Source organism: Venturia canescens, chromosome 1 (assembly GCF_019457755.1).
Source record: "Venturia canescens isolate UGA chromosome 1, ASM1945775v1, whole genome shotgun sequence".
In the NCBI taxonomy this organism is placed as follows: domain Eukaryota; kingdom Metazoa; phylum Arthropoda; class Insecta; order Hymenoptera; family Ichneumonidae; genus Venturia; species Venturia canescens.
The window spans coordinates 29,973,843-29,999,595 of NC_057421.1; the positions used below are offsets into that span (position 1 = coordinate 29,973,843).

Genomic DNA, 25,753 nt, shown 5'->3' on the forward strand with positions numbered 1-25,753 from the left:
ACTTACAGATACTGCTTAATTTTTTTTAGCCTCGTGAGAATATACAATATTGTGAGTTTTTTGGTTTCACTGATTTATATTATACGGTCTCTGAATAATGTCACCTCAGACGAAAATGTTACTGGAATATTAATGTAGTATTAATCATCTGTCATGTGAATCGAGGGTCAGAAACTCTTGATTAGAAGGTTCTTTCTACGATAAAATTTGTTCGAGAAAATTGGATCCATCGGATGCGGCGTCGGAATTGACGCCGTAGCCGAGGTTGCGGTCCCCCTTCCGCTCTCCTTTTTTCCCATCCCTTTTCTAACTTCTCTATACCACTTCACTTTCTATGCTTTCGTGTACCGGTCACCACCATACTGATGTTCTTTATCATACTCTCTCCCTACGTTCGATCTGAAGCTCCATTTCTCTTCAACCTACCACCCCTAAGTCTGCGGTACTTAATCAACAGACTAATTATCTTGAACCGGTGTTTTCGACACTTAAAGCGAACGCGTCCATATTAGAAACGTTCCGAAAAGAAGACCGATGTTTTTTTTTCATTAACTCGACCATTTAACTGCGTAGTCTTTGAGACAATAAATCTATAGAATTCAAGCATTTCCTAAAGCTTAAATAGAAGGATTTTATGCTTTTATTTGAGCTTACGTAGGTATGCTTCACAACACTCGGTGTTGTGTAGCACAGAGTTGAAGCAAGGAGAGGATTTTCCCTTCGTAAGGAGAGAAAAATTCAAGGCATTGAAAGGTTCATCGTTTTATTCGGGAGTGATTCAAGATAATTTTGCATTCTTAGTCTGAGTTTGTCGTATTACGCCTTTACTTCTCATAAAAGTGTTAACATTTTATTTTGTATCCGTATGATAGAAATATTAAAAACCTCAAAAATATGATTTATTAAGAAAGCATGTGGAATAAATACTTGTCTTTCTGCTGAAAATTTCTATTCACTAGACAATGTCATAAACGTTGTTTTATATCCGTAAAAGGCATTCAAACCAAATTATTTTTGAACTCGGAAAACTGCAACCGCTATATCAAAAAAGGAATTCTTACAACGTGTAAATGGTTATCGCGTAATCTATGCACATCAACAATTATTTTCTCTAATTCTATATAAAACCGAGAAGCTTCCTCATACGAAGAGGATCGTGGATACGCATAAATTACAAAAAAGCAATCCGCAAGTTCCCATTATCAAACAGGTTTAATTGAATAAATTTTGCACAGATATGCTCTTTCTCAGGCCAATTTTTTTCCCCGTAAATTATGCAGTTTCATTGTGTTTCTTTCGCCAGCATTTTTGATGTGTTAGAATCCATTATCACAATACTGTGCACATAATTTTGAAGCTACGTGGGCTGTACATTCCGTGGAAAACAATATGATTTTCACTTTTGTATAAGTATGAAAATGGCTTTCTTCATAGGACTCAGGTTAGTTTATACGAAAAACGAAAGTTGTTTATCGATTTAAACAGGGACATAATTTGGAATTCTGGTAGAAATCTGGAGGTTTGCGTGGGTTAACAAAATAGGGTATTACACCTTTTTTTGAAAACTGTTTCAAAATAATCCTGAGATCTTAATAAACCAGTGGAGTTTTTATTTAAATTTTATAAGACCGAAAAATGTCTTAAAAACTATACACATACGCGTTTTGACGTAAGTTTACGTACTGTACATACCCAAAACTGCTCAATAGGTAAATGGTTATAGCGCATATCATACGATTTTTTATTTTTTCCAAAATAACAAAATGGCGGCCATTTTTCTGAAAACTACGAAAAAGCACATTTCTTTCATCGTTTTTTTGCAAAAAAAAAATAGTTCCACTAAAAATTTCAAAATTCGTATGATATGCGCTATAGCTATAATCATAAACAACATGTAGTAAAATTTTGGTAAGAATATAGGTTTAATAGTTTCGGAAATTTTATCAACAAGCCGTCTAAAAACGTCATTTTGAGAAAAACGCATTAAACAAAAAATTCTATAGCGCATTGCAAATAAAATGAATACGAGAAAAAATGAATTTTAGAAAAAAATAATATTGTAAAAAAAATATATGTTTTAGAAAAATGTATGGTTATCAAAAAAAGATATGTTTTCGAGAAATGATGGATCTTTTAAGACTCCTTTATTTAAGAAAATAAGAGTAACCCTTAAAAAATGTTTTAAAAATACATAAAAATTCCCGACATCGCTCCGTGCAAGTCAGCGGTGGCGACCTCTGGTAGCTCAAAAACACGAAAAACCTGGAAACTTTAGCTGTGGGCCATTGGGAAATTTTATAAAAAGTGGAATTGATTCAAATAAATGACTTTTTTGGAAGCAACTTATATGTAGTTATCAACAGTCATTAATCGAAAATTATCCTCAAAATAAAATAAATAAGTCTCGTATAATTGATACATATATTGTTAAGACACTTGTACAATCCATTTTAGGTTATTCACGAGTAGTCAGTGAATATGAATATATCATTCTCATATTCAAACAAAATGAATTACACGAATGGGTGTTAGAAAATGTTTAAAAAAAATTCAGAATAATCATATTTTTAAATAACACAATGTTAGTCGTACGGAAAACTTCCAGGATTATTGTTCCTTTTCCCCACCGCCGGCGCTGGGGTAGATTCGCTTATCTACTCCAAGGGCTTGCACGGAGCGAATAGCGCATTGCAATAGGGAGCGTGCGCAGCGTGTACAGTGTCACTATGCGGCCAATTTCAAAACTTCCTAGGTGCAATTTGAAGCAGGCGCATATGGGAATTATTACTTTTCGCATTATTTAACAAAATAAAATTATTATTTTTTATCATGTCTCGATCGAGAAAATATTGTTTCATTCGAGAGTGCTCTAATGCACAATTTCGACGCCGAGACGTTGAAGTATCAGTAAAATTTTATTATTTCCCAGAGGGCACAGTCCATTCTCCATAGGAAAGTGAGAAACGGACCAAATGGATCAAAAGGTTAAACACTGTCAACTCATCCACTAAACTTTCTGTTTCGACGACATTTAAAACGTCATTCGATTCAAACAGTTTTTTTCCTTTTACGTCATTTTGATTTTGAATGCGATCATTGTTGATCGGACAAAAACCGTACTTGATTACTTTAATCATTATTTTTTTTCGGAAAATTAATTATTTTCAATGATTTACAGTCAAAATATCATCAAAAAAATTGCCCATTCAGACACGAGAGAGCGCGCTCATCGACTGTAGTGCTGCTCTCTATAGCTCACGCACGGTCCCTATAAAATGAAAACGAGAAAAAATGAATTTTAGAAAAAAATTATATTGTAAAAAAATATATGTTTTCGAAAAACGATTCATCTTTTAAAACTCTTTTACTGAAGAAAATAGTAGTAATCTCGAAAAAGTCTGAAATTAAATAGATAGAATATAATTAAGATACCTAAGAAACTATTTAATTGCATTAATTAAGTGCAATTAAATAAGTGCAACTCCCTCGAGATTTGATTCCTGTAGTGAATATTGATTGATGGTAGGTGAGTCATTTATATGCAAACGTAAAAATTTTAATATAATTGTCGAAGTTGAATGATTGTACAAAGAATGAAGATGATAACAAAAAAAGTTCTCATATTAAATAAAAATATATTATAAACATAACAGACTTCAGTTGTCGTTGGGAGAAGTCTCTAATCAAATCATTGAATAAGAACTAGAGATATCTCCCGACGACATCTAAAGTCTGTTATGTTTATAATATATTTTGATTTTATATGAGAACTTTTTTGTCATCATCTTCATTCTTTGTACAATCATTTTTACTTTATTTCAGACTTTGTCGAGGTAACTACTATTTTCTTAAGTAAAAGAGTTTTAAAAGATGAACCATTGTTCGAAAACATTTTTTTTAGAATATTGTATTTTTCTAAAATTGATTTTTCCTCGTTTTCATTTTATTTGCAATGTGCTATAAGATTTTTTTAGTCAGAAGTTTATATGTTTTTTTTAAAAACATTTTTTTTGTACTTCTTTCATTAATTTTATTCTGTACTTCTTTAATTCTCCTAAATGTAATTTGATTATTTTAATACTTTTTTCGTTGATCTTATATCGATGTTAGATCTTATATTTGACAAGCTTTAACGGAAAGTAAACATTTGCCGCTGGGGTATAAGCCACATTGATGCAAATTGTAGCGTAGTCACCCCAAATATCAGCACGGCTTAATACAGCCTTTGACTTCAGTTAAGCGCAATCCTGGGAAGATAAAATTTCCTGTGTTGGATGCAAACTATATGGTATCATGATCCATTGCAAGTCAGCGATACCATCCAACATTGTGTGCAGCTTGTTTACAGTCTCTGACTTCATTTCAGCGCAGTATTGGGAGGAAAGTGTTTCCTGCGCTGAATATGCAAACTGTATGGAATCATTATCCATTGCAAGTCAGTGATAACATCGAGCATTATGTGCAGCTTGTTTGCAGCTTTTGCTCATAATTAATTACATTCTAGGATGTAAATGAACTGCGTAGCTACAAAAAACATAACCTCCAAAAAATTTATTTGGAGTTCCGAGCAAGCAACAACCGCATGAAATATGTTACTGAAAACAATATGGCGGCATCGCCTGCTGTTGCATTAGTTGAATCGACGCGATTCAACAGTTTTTTGTTATGCTAATCATTTTATAAGCATACATACGATTATATCGAATCATTGCTAAGAACCATGTCCACCAGTAATATAACGTATATTCCAAAAATTGTTAAGTAATTTTTCGTCTTTTGGACAAATATTCTGCTTGAAAAATTAGTAAAAATCAACTGATCGTGTTCAAACTTATAACTTCCGGCATTTGCCCGTGCAGGCAGTCGAAAGTTGAAAAAAAAAACTGGAAATTACCTTGAAATTTTTTATTGAAATTTTTACCTTGCAATATATGAATTTCTGCGAATATGAAATAGAAATCCTCGTGTCTCGGAAAATTTAAATTGATTTCGATGAAAAATGATGGGCAGGACAACTACTCGTGACACGTATATATAATTTGCTCTGCTATTCAATCCACGTCAAATGTTGTGACTAATACCAGGATATCCTGAAAATCGGAGCATAATTGTTTTTCTTATAAGTTTTTGCTATCAAAAACTAGTTTTAAATTATATAAAATGATTTCCCACAAGATTCTTTAATTTTTCAATATTTTTAAGCGATGTTCATAAATTTTTTTTTTCAATGATTTTCGCCAAGTTTTGTACATTCCATGATTTTTTCAATTTTTTAAAAATGTTCCAAAGTTATTCTCTAAATTTTTTGATGTTATTGAAATGTTTTTAGATATGTTTTTTTATATTTCAATCAATTTTAGCAAGGTTTATGATTTTTGAAATATATATTGCTCGACAAAATTTTCAAAGTTTACAGGTACTCGTTGGATTTCAATGATACATTTTTGGATACCGTAAGAAAAAAAGCTTCTAAAGATGTTTTTAAAGCAATTTTTTTTAAATTTATTTTCCCCAAAATTTAAGTTAGAGAAAACATAAAATGTATGCCAATTCTAACAGAATTGATCATTTTTATTGGATATATCCATTGCATTTTGAAGCCAGAAATTTTTGTCATTCAAAAATGTGCCTTCGATGACTTTTTGATACGTACAGAAAAAAGTACTAGAAAACTTTTCCAATTTATTATAACAAAAGTAAAAAAAGTAAAACAAACTCAGCGGACTTAAAGCTCAATATATATAGAATTGAAAATTGTTCTAGTTGTTTGTGCATTGGTTTTTAAAGGAAACAATTTCAGACCTATTCTGGGATAAGCAAGTGAAAACTTTTGTAATGATTTTTGCAGTTCATATTACAGTCGCAGTTAAAAAGTAAAATGTAGATCACACATGCCGCTTCACAGAACTATCAGTTTGCAGGTATTCACTGCATACCATGGATATACACAATCAAAATATTTTTGCATTCAAAAATAAGCCAGTGCAGACTTACAGCAATGAATTCTCCAATTAATAATGCCACAATCGAAGACATAAAGTAGCAATACTCGACATACACAATACACATTATGCCATAAAGTTCTCCAATGTTATCAGTGTCTATAGCATTCTGAAAATACAAATTTGATATTAGAAAGAGACTTTCAAAACGAATTTTCAAACTCATCATGCGACAAATCAAGCGAAAAGTGAATAATTTACCAGAAAGACTTTTCCTTATAAATTTTTCAAATCATGTTGCCACGATTAGTGCAAGCGAATGAATTAGCACAACACAGATGTTGTCTAATAAATTGATAGAATTTGGTACGGATCTACTCCTGCAAAGTGAGGAGGTAAAAAAAGAAACCGGAGGCAACCGGAGGGAACAGCCAAATTGAATGAAGGCAAATATGACAACTAATAAAAATGATTATCACTTATCACACATTAAGTTGAATTAGATACGTTTGCTTGATCAAAATTTTTGAGTATTTATTTCAATTCATCAAAATGCAAACATTACACGTGTTTTTGCTGTAATAATTATGACGTTAAATATTCCTTCTCGACAAGAAACATTTGAGGTTATATAGATCAACGAATATGTTTTTCTTCAAAAATTATTTTTATTCGCATTCCCGTACTGTTAATATATAGTTTGACACACTTAAATCAAATTTTCATACATAGATATAAATCAATTCGCATCTCGCAATTCTCGCCCTATTTTCACGAAACTATATATATATATATGTTATATATAGATAGACAGACAATATGAAAATGACATATTCGCATTCACGATCAAGAATTTTCTCATCAATCATTGGTTGAAACAAAAATTCCTTCACCGGAAATTGGTGATGATGGGTATCAATAGGCCTTCGTTTGTTTTGTTGATTATACATACGCATATACAAACACGTCAAGTTCTTAAATGTTTAATTCTTTGGTTATACTTTCGCATAACCTTGATCCCGTGCAAAATTTTTTCTCAGCAATTACGTCACCGATCATGTTAGTTTTAGGCGCAATCGATAGAGAATTTATTAATTGGCTGACATTTCATTTTTCAAGTTGTGAATTGACTCCTAAGCTATATAGTTGAATATAAAAGTTGACATGCCAATTTTACCTGATATACTATTATATGGTACAGCGTATTTTCCTTAATAATTTTACACGACACCAGCTTTCTAAACTATATCGAATTTGTGAAAGGTAGAAATATTCTGGATCTTGGTTGAATTCGCATAATCTCAATTCAATGGACAATCGCAAAAGCATTGAGCTGGCAGTGTCATTGGCCGGGGACCCTTCACATATGTACTATCTATGTACTACCTAGCTTTACCCATCCGAAAAACGGCGTAAAGGAGCGAACATACAGGTACATTTCTCTTCGCGTTTCACCAATGTTGTTGTGCAAAACACTGTTCTATGACAAATCTCTAATCAAAAATCTTTATAAACGAATTAACATGACGATGAATACTTCAAGTGAAATATTTTTATCAGGTCAACGTGAAATGCTGATCGACAGTACGGACCTAACCTAACTTTTCTTGGACTCGGGTTTTTTCATTCATCGTTCACAAAAATTTTGGAGGCAAGAATTTTCACTTCGGCGGACTGATTTTCTAAAAGTTCGATTGGTAAGTAATTGTTGTGACTTTTTTTCAGCGTTTCATGTGTTTCAAATTTTCTAACACCAAGCGTCCTAATGCGACTAACTATAAAGCTCATAGACGAAAGTGAAATTCGTTTTGCGATTTCGATCAAGACTATTCTCGCAAAACTAACCTATATCTTATTATATCAAACTTTTCAATAGTTTTTATCATTCTTTTCTTTTTAAGGTTAAATTCAAAGAGTAGATTCAATTCGGTATATGTTTCATAATACTGTCTAATACAAATCACCAGAATATGAAATATACTTAAAATTGTATTTGTATTATAACAGTATTTTTCGCTTTATATATTCACATTGGATTACTAATTATACTTGTTTTCTATGTTGCAAAACATATCTTATTTCTGCTTTGGGCAACCAGTATAGATAGCTATGACGCTGAAGTTTGCAACATTGGAGTCCAACGAGATGATTTAAAAGAACTCTCCAATAATTCCAGTAATTCTCCTATTCTGTTACCTGCCTAATTTGCAATTCGTAGTATTTCAGTCTAAACCAATGATTCGTGAAATAAAAAATTGGTGAATTACAGATGTTATTTTCGTTAATTTCGTTGGACTCTAACATTGGAAACTTCAGTGTAGTTAGATAGCTCGACACAGCTCTTTTATTGAGCGATAAGTTTGGTGCCGTTAGTTCTTGTACATTCATACGAATGGGGTCTTTATTGGAATTCCAAATTATTCGCAATGTTTTATGGTATGCGGTTCATGGTCATTCCTGACTTTCTAGCTAATCTTTTATTTGTAATAGAAATACAGTATATTGGTTTTGATATAATACTGTTTTGATGTATGAAATTTGTTTTGATCAACTGAAGTATATGCTAAAATTGAGAAATAAAAAACTTGATAATAACTTTATATCTAGATATCTTGGATTCCCTCACAATCATTCATCTCACAGTGATAAGTTGACAGCAGTTAATTTTTTTCATGATCACTGCACGGATACAAAAATGATTGTTCATAGAATTTAAAATTGTGTGCCCTGATTTACCAGGTTAGCGATTTGAAAGTCATAAACGTTTCAACATGTCATGAAATTGTATTTCATGTATTTTTTACTTTTTTGGAAAAAATTTATATTGTGGGTTTATGGTACTCTATGGTACGTTTATACCTTTGTTCAGAGTGCACTCACAAGTCTCCTGACATCAATAAAAAGTCTGTATCGGTATTATGTCAATAATAATTGTAAATACAGCGTTGAAATTTTTCACATCAACAAGTTAGATATTACAGTTCAAACAAAGTTACTATCCAGTTCTATAAATGAGATTTATAATCAAATAATTAATTTTAATTTCGAATCCTTCTTTTGTTTGTGGTTTTCTTACTGCGTAAAATCCTTTGATAAATGATAAAATGACTTTTCGACTGCACCATTTGGAACTTCATTTTAGTAGTACGAGAGCCCACGACCTAAATTTTTGTGTCATGGCAATACGGTTAAAACCGGATCAAATCAATAAGTATATGACTGCCCTAAACACAAAAATATGCATATCAGAAATTTTTTGCATAGTGGGACCTGACCGAATATTCAAAAGTGTCAAAGAATTGACCCAACATGCAATACGTCTGATTTTCGAAAGGTAGTTTAAGAGTTGCTCTAAGATACCAAAAACATAATTGTCAAAAGTCAATAGTGTAGCGCAAACCCAGAGGATGACTTAAAAAACTTAGAAATGAAACACAAAAAAATTTTCATGTTGTCGCATTACATCTCGAGACTGTTTTAAAAATGTTAAAGCATTTTACTGATCGGTGTTATAGCAATACTTCTGAAAATTGTTCGATATGATTAAATAAGCTGTCCAGGTATAGAGAAAATTTATTTCAGAAAAATTGAGGGTAGCACTTTCTTAATCAGAAAACTTTTTGATAACTCGTTTGACCAAATTTACCCGAAACTGTCGAACTGAAGGTTAAGGGGTTAAATAAATGGAACATAAAAAGGGAACTTGGATGGAGTCAACAAATAGAAATTTTTATTTTAAGCTTTTCAATTCTTGTCGGACTCAAAATAGTCTTCGTTGTCGAAATCGCTCATCACGTCTTGAACGTCTTCTCCTATGAAATAAATGTCGTTAGTAAAACTCTTTTAAGAGTGCAATAACAAAAGCCACGTTAACCATATGTACCTTACGGTCATTAAAAAAAAATCGATATTTTTTTTCTCTCAGCTTCATCAGAAATCCTTGGTAGATCAACAAAAAGTAATTTCCTCAAAAGTTTAGATTTAAAAAAAAAACATTTAGATAGTATTCAAGCCAATTTTCAATATTTTCTTGTTTTTTTTTTTTTTATATAAAAACCGCGGAGCGAATTTTTTTTCTGCTTTCATGACAGAAAGTGTTAATGTTCCATGGAATAATAGATCTTTCAAAATATTGTCACTCGAAAAATTTCAAAGGTAGCCTCGCATCATTTAGTTCTTTTTTTTCTGTATATTTAGCTATACATCATGAGATTTAGAATCGTGCGGCTACAGATGGCAATTTTTGTCATCTTTCCAAAAGACAGGGAGAATGTACTTTGCAAAAACATAGTTTTTCAAAATTAAATGTTATAACAAATATTTTTGCGTTTTCTCAAGCAATTGGTTTCAATTTTTCTGTAGTTTTCATACAGATATATATTTTTATACACAAAAACTTGACAGGGCATCGTACAAAAATGACCACATGCCAAATAAAACTATGTTTTGTCGAATTGAAATCCCCTATTTCATAGTCTGATATTTAACTGCAGAAAACGTTATAATTTGGAATTTTCTGGTCTCCCCATTTGTTATAAGAATTAGTAAAATGTTTTGACAGAATTCTGTTAGGAAAACGTGTAGGTTAAGAATGCAAAATCACAAATATTTCTCATCAAACTTCCAAAATCGGTCTCGTAATTTTTGTGAATATAAATAAAATTTAATTAAGAAGATTAAAATAGGTTAATTGTACAAAATTGATGACGCTGAAGTTTCCAACGTTGGAGTCCAACGAAATGATCGAAAAAAACGCTTCAATAATTCCAGTAATTCCCCTATTTTGTTCCCTGCCAAATTTGCGATTCGTAGTTTTTCAAGCTGCACCAACGATTCGTGAAATAAAAAATTGGTGAATTACAAACGTTTTTTCCGTTCATTTCGTTGGACTCCAACGTTGGAAACTTCAGCGTCGTCAAAATTGCCATTCTGTACAAACTCAAAGTTTGATTATGAGCAAACAGTTTAGAACTAACATTTTTTTGCGATTTTGCATTTATTAGTTTACATTTGGGAAAATTGCTTTTCTCTAATATACTAAGCATTTCCGAAGCAGCTCAAGAAAAAAATATCGATTTCATTTTTTTTTCTTTTTCGGAGTATAGACGACTCTAAAAATTTCTGAAAACAGTTTTTCAGTAATCCTGGCAGCTATACGAAAGGTTGAAAAGATAAAATTCTGGACTGCTATGACATATCGGCTAAATTCTTTGACATTTTAAAAAATGCGCTCAGTTTATATGCTACGCGGAAAAATCCTGAAAATGAGTGTTTTCGTCATAAAATGACTATACCTATGTACATTCCAATTATCAGAGGTATTGCTATGACACGATGGTCTTTTTTTTACACAGCAGAAATGGCCTCCCACGCAGTCGCTACACTTTTGACCGCAACTACCCGCCTATTCGCGTTCAGAATGATAAAACCTAACGATTCAATACAGTTTTGGCCGTATTGCTATCGCACATGGTTTTGGTCGTGGAATCTCTAACTATGGGTTTTACAGAAAAACTGTTTTCGTCGGTTTTTACGATTTTTTTTTTATAGACATTTTGGTCTACACAAATTGAAAAATTATAGTTCTGAGAATTTGCCAAACTGAATAATTATCCCACACATCTTCGCTGTACTAGCAAGGCACCCAAAATCATGCATAAATCTGTCATTCTTTACTTGAAAATCCTTCGTTGACAATGAACCCTAGAACATGGTATGACATAGAAGGTTTTATGCTCAACATGTAAAAGATAGTATGACTAATCGAACAAGGTACATGAGAACAGTGAGAAACTTGAAGCAAAAAGGTTTTGCAACAACTTTTTAGTATCTCATGACTAGTCTCCATCAATTTGTTAATTAACCAATTCATATTTTTTACACTGTTCCGTACATTTGATATAAGGTTCGCGCCATTGAAACAACGATATTTTGATTTTGTCTTAGAATTTCATGATTGTAACGCTGATGATTTGTAATCGACTTAGGTTAGAGATGTTTATGTCGATATGGGGAAAAAAGTATTTGACATTATTAATTTTTATTTTGATTGATATTACGACCTGTATGGTTGCGAATGCATTGTATCATTCTTGGAAATATTATTACATAGAGTGGCCAGTTTTGATAATCTGAAATTACTGAAGTTTACAGAAAATTTTCAAAATGTTCATCGTATCTTTACCATACATTTTTATATATAAGGATATATTTCTTTTCAGTAACGAAGACAATTCAAGGAACTGTGGAAGAAAAAAGAAAAATTCGAGGACATGACTAGAAAAAAAAGTAAATCTGCGTCAAAAAGAGCTGTGACAAAGAAGGTTAAAAATAAAGTGGTCAATCGGAGTACTCGTTCAAAAAATGAATCGATTAACAGCGAAATTCAGAATCTTATCAATAAGACCAATAGCAAAGGATTCCAACAATATAATACCTTGAAGAAGCCACTAAAACGTTTAAAGAGTCTTAAAAAATTTCCAAAACTGAATAAATTTCAGTGTAGAGTGTGTCGTCTGGATTTTCTAAACCAGCTTTCATTTCGAAATCACAAAAAACGATTCCGGCGTGCTAATTATAGCTGCATTGAATGCGACACAGAATTTACGGACAGAGAACAATTGGGAATTCATTTCGAGCACACCCATACGGGCGTCTCTATTCCCGGATACCCTCATAAGTGCCACGTATGCGGTCAGGTTTTTATGCACAAAGCTTTCCTGCACGCTCATTTATGTCACAATCATAAACAAAACTGGCATGCTACGAATATTTTGTCAATTAGCAATGGGAAAATAACGTGGGACAAAACTGAGTGGGGAGAGATTATAGAAAATTCTGTTCGAAGCTTGGAAAAAGTAACAAGTGAAAAGTTTAATCAGATTGGTAGCAATGTGAGTTTCGAAAACTATGGTTGTATGGAAAGTGAAATGGCAATTGTTAAAAAAGAGGTAGGAGCTCAAGAAATAACAATTCGTCATAAACGTCATACTAACTCGCTAGAACTGAAAAATAAGAATCGTATACTGAATAAGAGCGATGCCGACCTCAGGACACAGTACGCTTGCAAACCGTGTTACGTATTAGTGCAAAAACTGAGTCTAAATACAATACCTGTATTTGTCTGCAAACTCTGTAACGTGATTTTTCCTTCAGAGGAATTGAAAAAAAATCATATCACCGGTGCTCACACATTTGTAGAATCAACGATATGTGATAAAAGGCTACCAACCGAAAGTTGGATGCGCCGTCACTTTCGCGATGAACATTCAATAGGCTGTGATGAGAACGAGACGTGTGTGTGTGGCAAAAATATGCATGTGCCTGCAACGCTTGAAGAACATTTTTTCCAGCATTCCATGCGCACTTATATATCGGCACTGAAGCCTTTAACTGTGGCTTATAAGTGTCGGCCATCAGAAAAGACTGAAGTTTGTAATAACTGCGGCAAAACTTTCTGGTTGAAAACTTGTCTCGAAATTCATAATCGAGACTGCAGTCAAGTGATCGCTGATTCATCGGACCCAATGACTCTGCAAGTTAACTCAAAACGTAGGATCGGCCAAGAGACAATTGACTTCAATGAAGTTTTTTGCCGCGTTTGTTGCGCCCAATTTTCAACACGAATAGCACTTTTAAATCACATTCGTTTCTACGCCAGAACGAAGCGATATCGTTGTCATATATGTGGCGCTTCATTCAATGGAAAAAGTTTATTGAAAACCCATACACGTGATGCTCACACCTTTCATACCGCTTATTATTATAGCTGTTACTGTATAATTTGCGATCAAGGCTTCGCCAAGAAAATCTATCGTCGCATACACATAGCGCATGTACACGGTGAAAAATATCCTATCAAAATGACGAGCAAACCAACGATTGAAAGCAGATGTAATTATGATAAACGCTTGGAACATGATGATAATGATCGAAAGTGCCTAATTTGTAATCTTCAGTTTGTTAGCCGAAAACTTTTCATTGAGCACATCAACTATTTCAAAACGGAAGAAACGATCGTTTGTGGTATTTGCAGTCAGTCACTTCAAGGTCAATACAATGCTCATCGTCACTACAAAATGTGTCATTATCCTGCCGATATACGAGAAGTATACCAGCACAAGTGTCCGATTTGTAAAGAAGCTTTTGCATTCAAGTTGCATTTAAAATCACACGGTAAACATGTCCACGGGAAAAATATTCATGGTATAAATCTAATGAGGAAGCAAAATAACGAGAAGATTGGTGATTGCTCCGCGACGTTGTCTACATTGGGAGTTGTTAGATATCACATGTGTGCTATTTGTGAGGTGAGCTTCCCAAATCTTGATTTCTTGACTGCTCATCAAATGGAATACGAAATGAATGGAAAATTCGTATGTCCACGATGTGGAAGAAGATGTGGCACATCAACTTCGCTGCTTGATCATTTATCGTTAAATCACTCCACCGCTATCCATGACAGTATCAAGTGTCGAAGGTGTGACGAATATTTCCTCACACCAGCAATATGGGTATCACACATGAAGCACTGTCACATGACTGATGCGATACAATTACCGGAAACATTTCTGGAGTCACATATAAACTTCTTAAACAAATTCCAAGTTACGGAGCTGAAATCTTTACCAGTCTGTAAACAAATTTCTAATGTCGCGATGAGTACGCAGGCTGCGCACCAATCGAATCGTAACTCAACGAAAAAAAAGTTGGTGAATTCGAAACAGCATGAATGTGAGACAGCAGAATTATTAAGTGAGAACGACGTCGAAAAACAAATTGTAATCGATATTACCGAGGAAATTGGAATTGAGCGTGGACAAATGATTTGCAGTAGTAACATACTAAGTACGGAGAAAAAATGGCACTGCCGTATATGTGGTATCGATTGTCTTGGAGCCGATGGACTTGCAAAGCACAATGCCCGTTACGCGAACGAAGGTCGTTACAAATGTGAAATCTGCGCCAGAAGATTTAAGTCGATGAAAGCCTGTCAGGAACACGTACTGATTCATCGTTGTCGAAAGATTAAAAATGTTTACCAATGTGAAGTGTGCCATGAATCAGTCGGTAACCCAACCGCGTTGAAATCACACAATGCTCATTTCCATGATGGGAAGACTCGAACTCTTGAAGCTGTATCACCACGTTTTGACAAAGCATCTAACTCGCAGATCTCCATCTGTTCATCGCAGTCTAATAGTATGATGCCGTGTTACAACGGTTCCAGTTGTGCAGGAAAATGCTCGATTCTTGAAAATCAATTCGTACAATTAAATCCCAATGACGAATCCGCTGCACTCGACATCCTTGATTCTAAGCTTTTGGCAAACGATGTAAAAAACTGCCCCACCAGTAAATCGTCTGTAACAAACGTGGAAGGTGAAACTTTGTCGGATCAAATCCCGATGTGCGTTACGGGAGTGAATTCACTCACCCCTTCGTCAGTTAGCGTGCCGGAAAAAAAGGCTGAAACATCCGTTGTCCAATCTACAAATAAATATTTTATTCGTCAATCATTGTTTCAGTGCGAAGTTTGTAGTTCTATATTCAACACTAAATGTTTACTAGAGTCTCACAGAACCAATATTCATAAAATTGCAGCGGAAGCTACGGAAAAAAATTTGTTGGTTGTTTTGACTGAGATAACCGGCATGGATATTATGAATTCAGCGACTATTGGTCATTTAATTCCCCTCCCAAAAGAATCTTTATCACGTAAAGATTATAGCACATTTAGTGAAGATCCGTCAAAGTCGGAAACTAGACTTCGTGATTGCAGCTCTGGCGGCAGTCCATTAAGATGCGAACCTTGTGATTTTGTTTTTCCAACCTCGCAAATGTTACAACTTCATAATAACTGGGTGCACAGCGGATCGTTTCCGAACATCGAATGCACCGATGTCAGTAATTTGAATAGTCCGGCTCCTATGCCATCAACGGTTCAGGATTCTGCGAGGCACAGCTCATTATTCGTTGATGATTTATCAATGGTTTCCGGCCCACAAGCACTTGGAGTAAACGTTGAACAACAGCAATCAAACATTATCATTCAAACTGTGTCAATACCAATTGCCATAAGTGGGGCAAACATGATAATGCATGTAACAGGTGAACAAACATCCTGCGTACAAAATAAGATCGAAAGTTCTATTAATTCTGATGCGTGTAATAGCAATAGTTTAAAAAGGAGTACACGTTCCTTCACCAAAACGATGGATACTTCGAAAAATAGAAGTGCCATGAAACGGAATGAATCTTCAGCCAATGCATGTAAAGGCGTGCTGAAAAAAATTAAACAAGAACCTAACGACTGAACTGTCAATTTAGAGTATGGATTCGAATTTAACTGAAATTGATTTGGAGTTTCTGGTAACAGAACTTTTGAATATTTTTTCTCATAGTGTGATAAAATTTTAATCATTGTGAAACAAAATAAAAGAATGATTTATGGAATACGCGAGCATGGAAGAAATTAACGGGATATAGAGGTTGTTATATGATCGATTTGATTTGTGCGATGTTTCAATCAATGGCTTCATCAAGAGTTGTGTTCTCTGACTGAAAGAATTGGCGTAATTAGTGTTTGACGAAATGGTAATTAAGTTCTGTAAACCCCGAGTGCGAATCTAAATGAAACACATCGATTATGTGACACTATCAAAGTGGCTTCACGGTTTGAATTGTTATCCATTGTTTTACCTGTATTCGCGTTAAAAGGTGATGCTACTTCTCTTTGTCAAACAAAAGTAGTTGAAAGATTAGTCTTTTAATACGGATTATTATGTTTCATTAAATGGTTCATTTTCAAAGTGAAGTTTTCATTATTTACTCTTCGACTCACAAACTTAGTAGTATTTTACATTTGTACGGTAGAATACGAAATCCATTAGGAACTAAAATATTGCATGATTTCTGTAGCCAAAAGGTATGTACTCTGAAGCGGATCGATAAATAAATAAGTATGACAGAAGATAAAACACTGAATATTGCCGAGCTATGTTTTGAAAACTAATATAACCTCGTAAATCATCGCCTGTGGTGTATAAAAGTCAACGGAAGTTCAAAATTTTTTCGTATCTAAGTTATTTTTCCGTTATTTTTCCATGCGAGTTCAAACCAACCTGTTTATGGACGTTTCGAAATACGATGAGCCTCAAGTGGATCTAATGCTTCCCGAAATAGGAATAATAAATCATAGAATCAATTTCCTCTCGTACGAAAAAATGAATCAGCTTGTTCCTTCTTCGGGTTACAACGATTTATTGTTTGCTAAGGAATATTTAAACCCGTTACGGTCACACCTCAAAATAATAACTCATCGGTCACACGGGGTCCAGCGAACTCCCCTTCCAAAAACTGTTCTCGTCTACGTTCTTTTTAAGTTGTTGACTTAAGGAAGTTGAGGCATTAGAATGAAAATGATGTCACCGCTTTTAAACCGATTGCATCTTATAAAGTGAAGTGTAAAAAAAAATCAGTTAAATTTTCAGACAGTTTAGGAGCGTCGTTGCTGAGAAAAATCAATAACAATTTGGGCCAAATAACATGTAATCTTATGGAAGTCAAGACACATTCAGTGATATCTCCGTTAAAAATGATGCTAAAAATATGAAATATTTTGGGCAACATGAGCAACGCTTGCTAAATAATGTCAATTTTTTTCAGATTTATTAGGAGATTTACTGAGATTATATTAATAATAATCTGTTTCCCGTGCAGTTTTTTGAGGCTAGGATCGTCATCGTTCGTGTTTTCGACTGAGCTTTCACCAGTTTTTCGTCTTTTTTTCCCCAAATTTTCTTTAAAGTGTATGCAACATTGCCAAACTGTAAACTGGCCTAACTTTTGAAAGGTACAGGTCATCACTTTTGGGTAAAAAAATGACTGTACAGCCTCAACTTCCTTAAATCATCGGTCGTCAAACTTCAATTTAACATGTTTTCTAAATAATCCAATCGTTATTGTCTTCTATTTACGATTTCAATGTTGTCAAAAAACAACATGAAAAAAAATTCACGAAATCTGACTTTTTTTACAACAAGATTTGCTAAAAATTGAATAAGTCAAAAAGACTTATAGTACAAAAATCAAGCGCCGTTTCACTCTTGAAATATTATACTTAAAAAAAAAATAGAGCTTTCATGGACCGTGAAAAAAGTATATTTATTCGAAAATTGAACTCGAGACTTCTGGTCGATGTCGGAAAATGGAAGTAGAACGTTTAAATGAACAAATAATGGTAAAAATGGTATTTGGACCATTATTTATTTGTGTACCACAAATCATATATTTTCGATGGAAAATGATGTGAACATAAAAAAAAAATGATTTTCATCATGGCCTCCGCAATGGACGCACAAATATATGCGATGCCCGTCACACATAGGATGTTTGCCCAAAGGGCACTGTACTTTGGCTTTTCTGTATGTCACTCATCCGCAAAGTTCACATCTTACTGATCCTCTTTATTCTTTTCTATGAGACGACTCGCTATCGTTCCCGTGCGAAGATGGTAAGGCTTGTAAATTATGAATATTATTTACAGTCAAAAAAATTTAGTTTATGTATTAATACTTACGTTGCTGAATAGACTTTGGTTTAAAAAAAATTGAATTTGATATCTGATTTTTTAAAATTTTGGCCTCTGCACGGTCACACGGGGCTTACTACCCCATACGAAAATATGTCCGCATAAATTGAGATTTTTCAATCAACTAGCAGCATGCAGATTTTTTAAAAGTGCTCAAACTTAATGTATTGGGTTCGAATAACAACAAATGGCGTAGCAAGTTCGATTCGGGAAAGTCTATCCTAGCATAAAATGGCCATGAAGAGTTGGCCTTGGGTCCAGTGGACTCCGGGTGACCATAACAGGTTAAAATTATTCGGTTCATGAGGTGATACATGTAATATGGGTTGATATAGATTCATAGCGTATGTTCGAGCAATGCATGTATGTAGTATTTTTGGTAATTAGCACACGAAATTTGTAATTACATGCTAATTATTGTTATAGATTATGGGAAAGATGATCTATATTTTTCATTAAATCTATATCAAAAAGGAAATCCATGAAGAGACTATCGAGAGTCCATTCTTAATTGTAATCCGCTGGTTAGATTGACCAATAGAATTAGCTACTCAAACTCATTGCAGCGGTAACACCATTTCGCCAAATCTTGAAATGCCATTGTACCTGGGGAAAAACAACTTTTATCGTACAGATATTGCTGCACTCGACATGGATTTTCTCCGAGATTGTACTATACTTGCGACATCTTGGCCGTTACGACATCGTAAAGTCTTCCCGATGGTATTAAAAGGTGTGTGACCAAGCCCGTGGTGTTACTCCGTACGTGAGTGATATTAGAAGTCGGCCGTGCTGGACTTGTCCAATTCATAAATCTAAAAATCTGTCAATTTGACTGTTTAATTTGATTGATTGCAGCAATTAATACTTTCGGGTAATGCTCTTTGAATGTTATCTTCAAAACTAAATTATTAGTCAATATCCACTACAGTTGTTCATTCAAAGACTCAAATTTGTAAGCAGCGTACGATGAAAGATGAATCCAATGTAATTCCCTTAATAAAAGAAAGGACTTATGCAGTTCACACGCAGTAGAAGTGAAACTTCCGCGAATCTAAGCAGCGAGAGAATGAGACTAATGCAATATCAGGAGTGGGATGATTACAGGTTTAATCATAATAATTCATAATAAAACTGGTACAGAGTTTCAAAGAATTTTTAACATTTTATTATTCCGACTCCATATTTTCTATTTCAACGATTGATACGAATGGTTTGTGGTAACTGAAATAGGAAAAAAAACTATTTGGTCTGAATTCTGTCGATGTATCGTTGAAAAACTCTGAATTACGTTGTCGATTCAGTTCGACTGCTACAAATTTTTTCATTCAATTTTGTGTTGAGAAACTTAATCAAAGGGAGAACCATATCTGATGCACAATTCACGTTGAAATTTCTACTCAAAATCATTGAAATTTTATCGTAATCTTCTTTAAGAATCTGCGATACTTTTGGTGTGTGCTTTAATAAATTCTCGTGAATGTATTCAATTATATTTCGTTATCAATTGGTTGAGAGGAATATAGATTGCCACAATAATTACAGTTGTACGATGGTCTGATCTACTTTCGCAAGCATATATTTTTTCCACTTCAGAAGCCTAAACCGACAAGGATTATAGTTAACCCTTTGTGTCACGCATTTTTATTTTAGCCCAATCGACTTGAAATTTAGTACTCGGGGGTTTTCGGGGTCGCTGATTACGATTCCATCCGTAAAATTTCAAAATTCAAAATAGCGAATCCAATATGGCGGCCAAAACTGTGAAAATTCATTCAAACCGCATGATATTTCGTACACGGGGGTTTTCGGGGTTACTGATTACGACTCCACCCTCGAAATTTTTAAATTCAGAATGGCGGATCCAATATGGCGGCCAAAAATTCGAAAGTTCATTCAAACCGCATGATATTTGGCACTCGGGGGTTTTCGGGGTCGCTGATTACGATTCCACCCTTAAAATTTCAAAATTCAAAATGTCGGATTCAATATGGCGGATAAAAATTCACAAAACGGTGCCAATATGATGAAAGAAAAGAAACAAAATGAAAACGAATATAAAAAGAACAAGAAAAAACAAAAAAATGGAAACAACAACCGCCACGTCCTCGTTCGTGTCTCTGGTTTTGACTGAGTGTGGAACTTTGTGCAGAAGATCGTCAATTCTTATTCTTGAATTGACCCCCGAGTGGCGACCAATTCTTATTCTTGAATACATGACTGATGCTGAAACACCATAAAAAGTTCAAAATTTCGGTCGAAACTGCTTAAAAAATGGTTACGAAACACTAAGTTCACAAAAAAAGAGGTCACAAAGGGATGAAACGATTTTTGCATGTTGAATTCCGATCTTATGAGTGCAGATTTGTAATGAGCAACCCGAAAAACCCCTGAGTATCAATTTTTGCTTTCATCGAACGGTTTTTGCATTTTGGGTACGCCATATTGGATCCGCCATCTTGAATTTTCGAATTTTGATTGAAGGTTGTAATCAGCGACCCTGAAAACCCCCGGGTACCAAATTTCACTGTCATGAAACGATTTTTGCATTTTTAGTCCACCATATTGGATCAGCCATCTTGAATTTCGAAATTTTGAGGGCGGAATCGTAATCGGCGATCCCAAAAACCCCCGAGTACAAAATTTTGAGCTATTCCCACATAAGGAAAAACGTACTTCGAAAACACCCGGAGATAATGAATTTTATCTTATATCTAGAACCATTACGATTTGTTAAGGTTTGTCTATGTGAATAAACAAAATCATTCATGATTTTAAATTATTGTACATCAATTCTCATTTATGAATACATGACTGATGCGGAAACACCAAAAAAAAATTTAAAACTTATCCGAAATTGCTCAATAAATGGTTCTAAAACAGGTGACACTCTGAGAGTTTTCCACCTACGCCTCCGAAATAAGAATCAGAAAACTAGACGACGATGATATTCTGTCTAACTGAAAATCTTGTACATGAGCACATATAAATAATTAAAGGTAAATAATGACAACCCTTTCCTCGTATTTATAAAATCAAATAATAATTTCTCAATACTCTCTAGGCGATTTAGGTTTTGCCTTTGAAATTCAGCTGGCAATTCCAGTGTGAATACATACTGCTACTTTTCGACTATGGAACACGCAGGCGCACATACTCGTACTACCGACGTATAAACATGTACACAGAACGCTTGGACCGAAGCAAGTATTAAGCAGTGGAATATAGATAAGGATACTATATTTACTATACGACGCTTTTTCGCTCGGCTAGATTTGGCAGTACATAGGCGCACACAAGTTAACATATTATATAAAATGCTTGATAAAGAAGAGTGGAGGGGCTACGAAGGAACGCACAAAATAGAGACGAAAAGAATAGAAAACACCGTATTTCTATATTCTATCTCGTTTTTTCGTTTTATCGAGCTTCAAGTCACATCCGTTTCAAGAATGTTCACCTCAAAAGTGTTCAAGAATTTAACCCTTAATGGTCATATGGGGTGAATTTCACTCCAGCCTTTTATCGAAGGGCCCGTTAGTTCAGTTTTGAAAGCCGTGGAACTAAGGTCTTGTAAAAATCTGGGGTGCCTAAAGTGTAAAAAAAAAGTTTCGAAGCACATTAAAATTTTTTTTTTCAATATTCTGCTACAATAGGTAAAAAAAGTTATTTTGAAATCAGGGGTTTTTTTCCAAAATTACTTACTAAATTATAAAATTGCAAATAATGGCATATAATCTGAGATCAATTTTATTTTTTTTTTTTACAGTTTATTAAGTTTTTTTCCAAAGTGAGTGGGGTGGATTATACCCCCAATGACTATTACGTCACAATTCGAAGGTGTGACTACTAAAGCCGTACATAACATATGTTGAAAATTATTGACTATTGTGCTCTTTTTGTTACATATTTATCGGATCACATACATGAGATCTCGATACTGTATGAAGCAACAACATTGATTTTTTTCGTTTCAGCACGATAAAACTAAATATCTGCCAGCATTATATCTCAGACGTTAACGATTCGTGCTAATTTTGAAAGTTCAGTTAGAACTTCGTTCATCCAGTTTGTAGGGTTGCAGCAGTCGTGTCTCTGTTGATTTCGTCGTGAAAATGTGATTTTCTCGATTCACGATCACGAAACTACAAATATTATTCAAGGATCGGGTAAACGATACTTCATTGAGTGCATATTGAAACATAAACGTTCGCGACCGATCGAGCCTAAAGCGTCGTCTCTTTTCGATCGTGAATATCAAGCCGCTAATCCTATTTTCTTAAATTTACTTTTTTCCGATGCATTGATGCACTGGGTATCGAGCGTTACGACGACGCTCCAATTTCCAAGCCCGTAGTCAGTAAATTACCTAACCTCGTAGACTCCTAGCGTGTTGGAGAGGTTTAGTGACGTTTCGATCCTGAAGCTCGAGAGTCCTTTCCAGAGAAGTTTTCCAACTTCAATTTTACTATTTTTTCTCATACTTGCAAACAGGAAAGTTTGTTTTTGTATGTAGCTTTATTTAAAATTAATTTCTGTTAATTAATCCCTTTTGAATTGTCAACATTTTTTTCCATTTCTATCATATAAATATTGAAATATGCCAAGAGCAAAGCAAAAGTCTTGTACAGAAAACCTTTTTAATTTGAATAAATTTGTTTTAGCAATTCTCTGACTAATCCCGCGCTCTTACATTGCTTTTATCCAAGCCCCTTTAATATTAGAAAGTTCGAACCGATACGTATCAAGGTTCAGGTCGTTTCGTTCCCATCATCAATTTGTATTGAAAGATTTCGAGTATTGTGAACAATTGTACGATGACTGAAAAAAATGACCCCCACTGTCATAGCAGGATCTTGGTAAAGCGTTATCTTTACTAAAATAAAAATTAATAGTGAGACAATTTCAATTCCTCCGAATGTAGTAATCATTTTGCGTGGCCGTGTTTTTAAATTTTTTTCATGAAGTAACGTTGGCTTAATTTTTTTTTTTAATAATAATTATTGATATTTAAAAAATGAGGCACCAAAACACAACAGTTGATACTGTTCCGATCTGGGGTGCTGCAGATTGATCGAGCGCAAAAAATAGGAAGTTAATAATTTTTCGCGAAATTTGTCAACATTTTTTGATTGAGCCCATTTTCATTCCAATGGGATCTGGAAGACCCGATTTACAGCAGAATTTGTGAAAAAATGCGAAAAAATCGAGGCCAAGTTGAAAAGTTGTGTTTCTGAGAAATCGGTAAATAACTAAGATTGTACCCAGAATATAGTCTGTTGTCATAAAATAAACTACTTCCTCATTCAATTTTCCCTTATATCATATATTATATTTAATTATATTATGAAAACACTCGAATTGTATACACCTGAGTGTTCACTCGAATATTGATGATTTGGAATTTTTTGTATTACAAAATTTGAAACGTTTGTATTCTACAAGGAAATAAAAGAAAAAACATCATTTTTTATTATCGTTGGGTGAAGGTTTCTCTTAATTGATACATATATTTGTTTGTGCCTTTCAAAATCCTTGCTAAACTATAACTTTGCAAATTTGATTTCACCTTAATGAAACTCCTTGATTCTGATCAGAATTTCAAAAAAAAAAAAATTCTTTATAATTCTGAAGAGAACGACAAGGTAAGTTAATGTAGAACATTTTACATTCTCATTTCATTTAAATTCCAAAAAGTGATAAAATAAATTCATATCCTTCTTGGTCTTGGAGTTACATAATAGTTGAGATGTCTGAAATTTCGTTGAGTTTTGTCGTTTGAAAATGTACACAGGATGAAGTTGAGAATGTGGATACCATCTAACTGGGTGTTCATACGATAGAAAATCGAAGGATCAAACTATATTGTATAGCTTCGGGATCTCCATTACAAACACGGTATGTCCTTGTCAGCCAATATCCTGCCTGGTAACCTCCTAAGGGCAAAGTCTGTTTACTCAAACACAATATATATTTACAAACAAACAATACAAGAATTCTCTATCTGTTTGACCATCGGAAATCGAGACTTCACCTGAATGTGACTAACATCCGATGGTTCTTTGTTAAAGTTTGATACTATTCCGGGAATCAAGGGAATCGTTATTTGATTTCGTGTTCAGAGAGCTGCCTGATTTTGAAAGAGCCACTTAAAAAGTAGAAAAAATGACATCGAAGTTTATATATGACTTTGACCCTTAACATTATGCCACGATTGGAATACCATTACTGGAATGTTCATGAAAAACGATTTTCAAGGACGCTTGATTGATTTGTTTCCGTTGTTATTGTTTTGAATAAGAACGTTATTTTGAATAAGGAACTCAGAAATGTCTTATGCGTTTCAACGAAGTATGTGAAGTGGTGAATAAAAATTCGATCAACAGTCGTGAAAGTCATTGGGAGCAATATCAATATTATTCGAGAGTATACAGTTAGAATGAATGCTAATACATACAACGATGAAATACAAGATCGGATATGGAGCGACGAAAGGTCGGGCTAGCAAAGGAGTTTTTTTCTTTTTGTGGGCGGACGGTATAAGAAGAAATGGATCTGAAACGGTTCTTGAGGTATCTGGGTCGTGGTAACGTAGCCGGCAGTGGTGGAAGAATCAAAAAGAGAGATGCGGATGAGAAGAGAAGGTTTCTGAGAAGGATTGAAAAAAAAAAGAAATCCGAAAAGGAGTAGTCAAGAGAATCCGGTGATCTCGAAATCCTGGACGATCTACTTCTCTTCTATCTCTTTCAGAGTCTCTAGGACGAAAGCTTAGTTTTTGCCCCTTCCGCGTGAAGTGTGTAGTATCATAGGTAAGGCTTTCGAGAGCAACTCAACTCGATACTCGAGTAAACCTGATCGAAGCAATCGCGTACAAACCACCAGTCCCGACTGATTCAGGCTGACCTCCCACACGATTCCAAGGAATCTACAAATTCTTTCCTTTCAACCTTCCTCAAAGATTCCTTGAGTTTGTAGCTAGCCATACATACGAAAACTATGAACATTCGGCCTAGATAGAATCGACTGATCTCATCGACTTATTTTATTTTTTTCATGTTCGCTCGCATTTTCTCCATTTTATGTTTTTCCTATTTGATACGATTATGCCAGCAACTCGATAGATGCACAAGATATATTATTGTCGAGTAAATATGCTTTTCAAGTGTCAAAACTCTTTTTCGGCGTCGAACCAGAAAAATAAATCTATCTACCTGTACAT

The 25,753-nt window shown here is 34.2% G+C and overlaps 1 protein-coding gene and 1 long non-coding RNA gene across 5 annotated transcripts in view; one reads left to right on the forward strand and one right to left on the reverse strand.

The window, feature by feature from the left end:
- LOC122409084 (uncharacterized) overlaps positions 1 to 7,541 on the reverse strand; it is a 26,363-nt gene extending 18,822 nt beyond the window's left edge. For 2 of the 3 annotated variants that reach the window (XR_006260598.1, XR_006260597.1), the window contains exons 1-3: positions 7,120 to 7,541; positions 5,995 to 6,111; positions 4,922 to 5,090 (exon numbers count right to left, since the gene is read on the reverse strand). This is a non-coding gene — a long non-coding RNA (uncharacterized lncRNA). Of the gene's footprint in view, positions 1 to 3,937; positions 4,410 to 4,921; positions 5,091 to 5,994; positions 6,112 to 7,119 lie in introns of those variants that run through there. The other variant, XR_006260596.1, reaches the window with a different exon arrangement.
- Positions 7,237 to 24,005, forward strand: LOC122409073 (zinc finger protein 808-like). 2 transcript variants are annotated; one of them, XR_006260593.1, is made up of 3 exons: positions 7,237 to 7,374; positions 7,503 to 7,639; positions 21,418 to 24,005. XR_006260593.1 is itself a non-coding variant. In XM_043416316.1 (2 exons), the coding sequence occupies exon 2, from the start codon at positions 12,215 to 12,217 to the stop codon at positions 16,256 to 16,258; it is 4,044 nt and encodes a 1,347-aa protein (XP_043272251.1). In that variant the 5' UTR covers positions 7,507 to 7,639; positions 12,164 to 12,214; the 3' UTR covers positions 16,259 to 16,921. The 2 variants fall into 2 exon arrangements, 1 of the variants encoding a protein (XP_043272251.1); XM_043416316.1 differs by lacking the exons at positions 7,237 to 7,374; positions 21,418 to 24,005 and adding an exon at positions 12,164 to 16,921 and having other exon boundaries at positions 7,507 to 7,639.
- Positions 24,006 to 25,753: the final 1,748 nt, after the last annotated feature.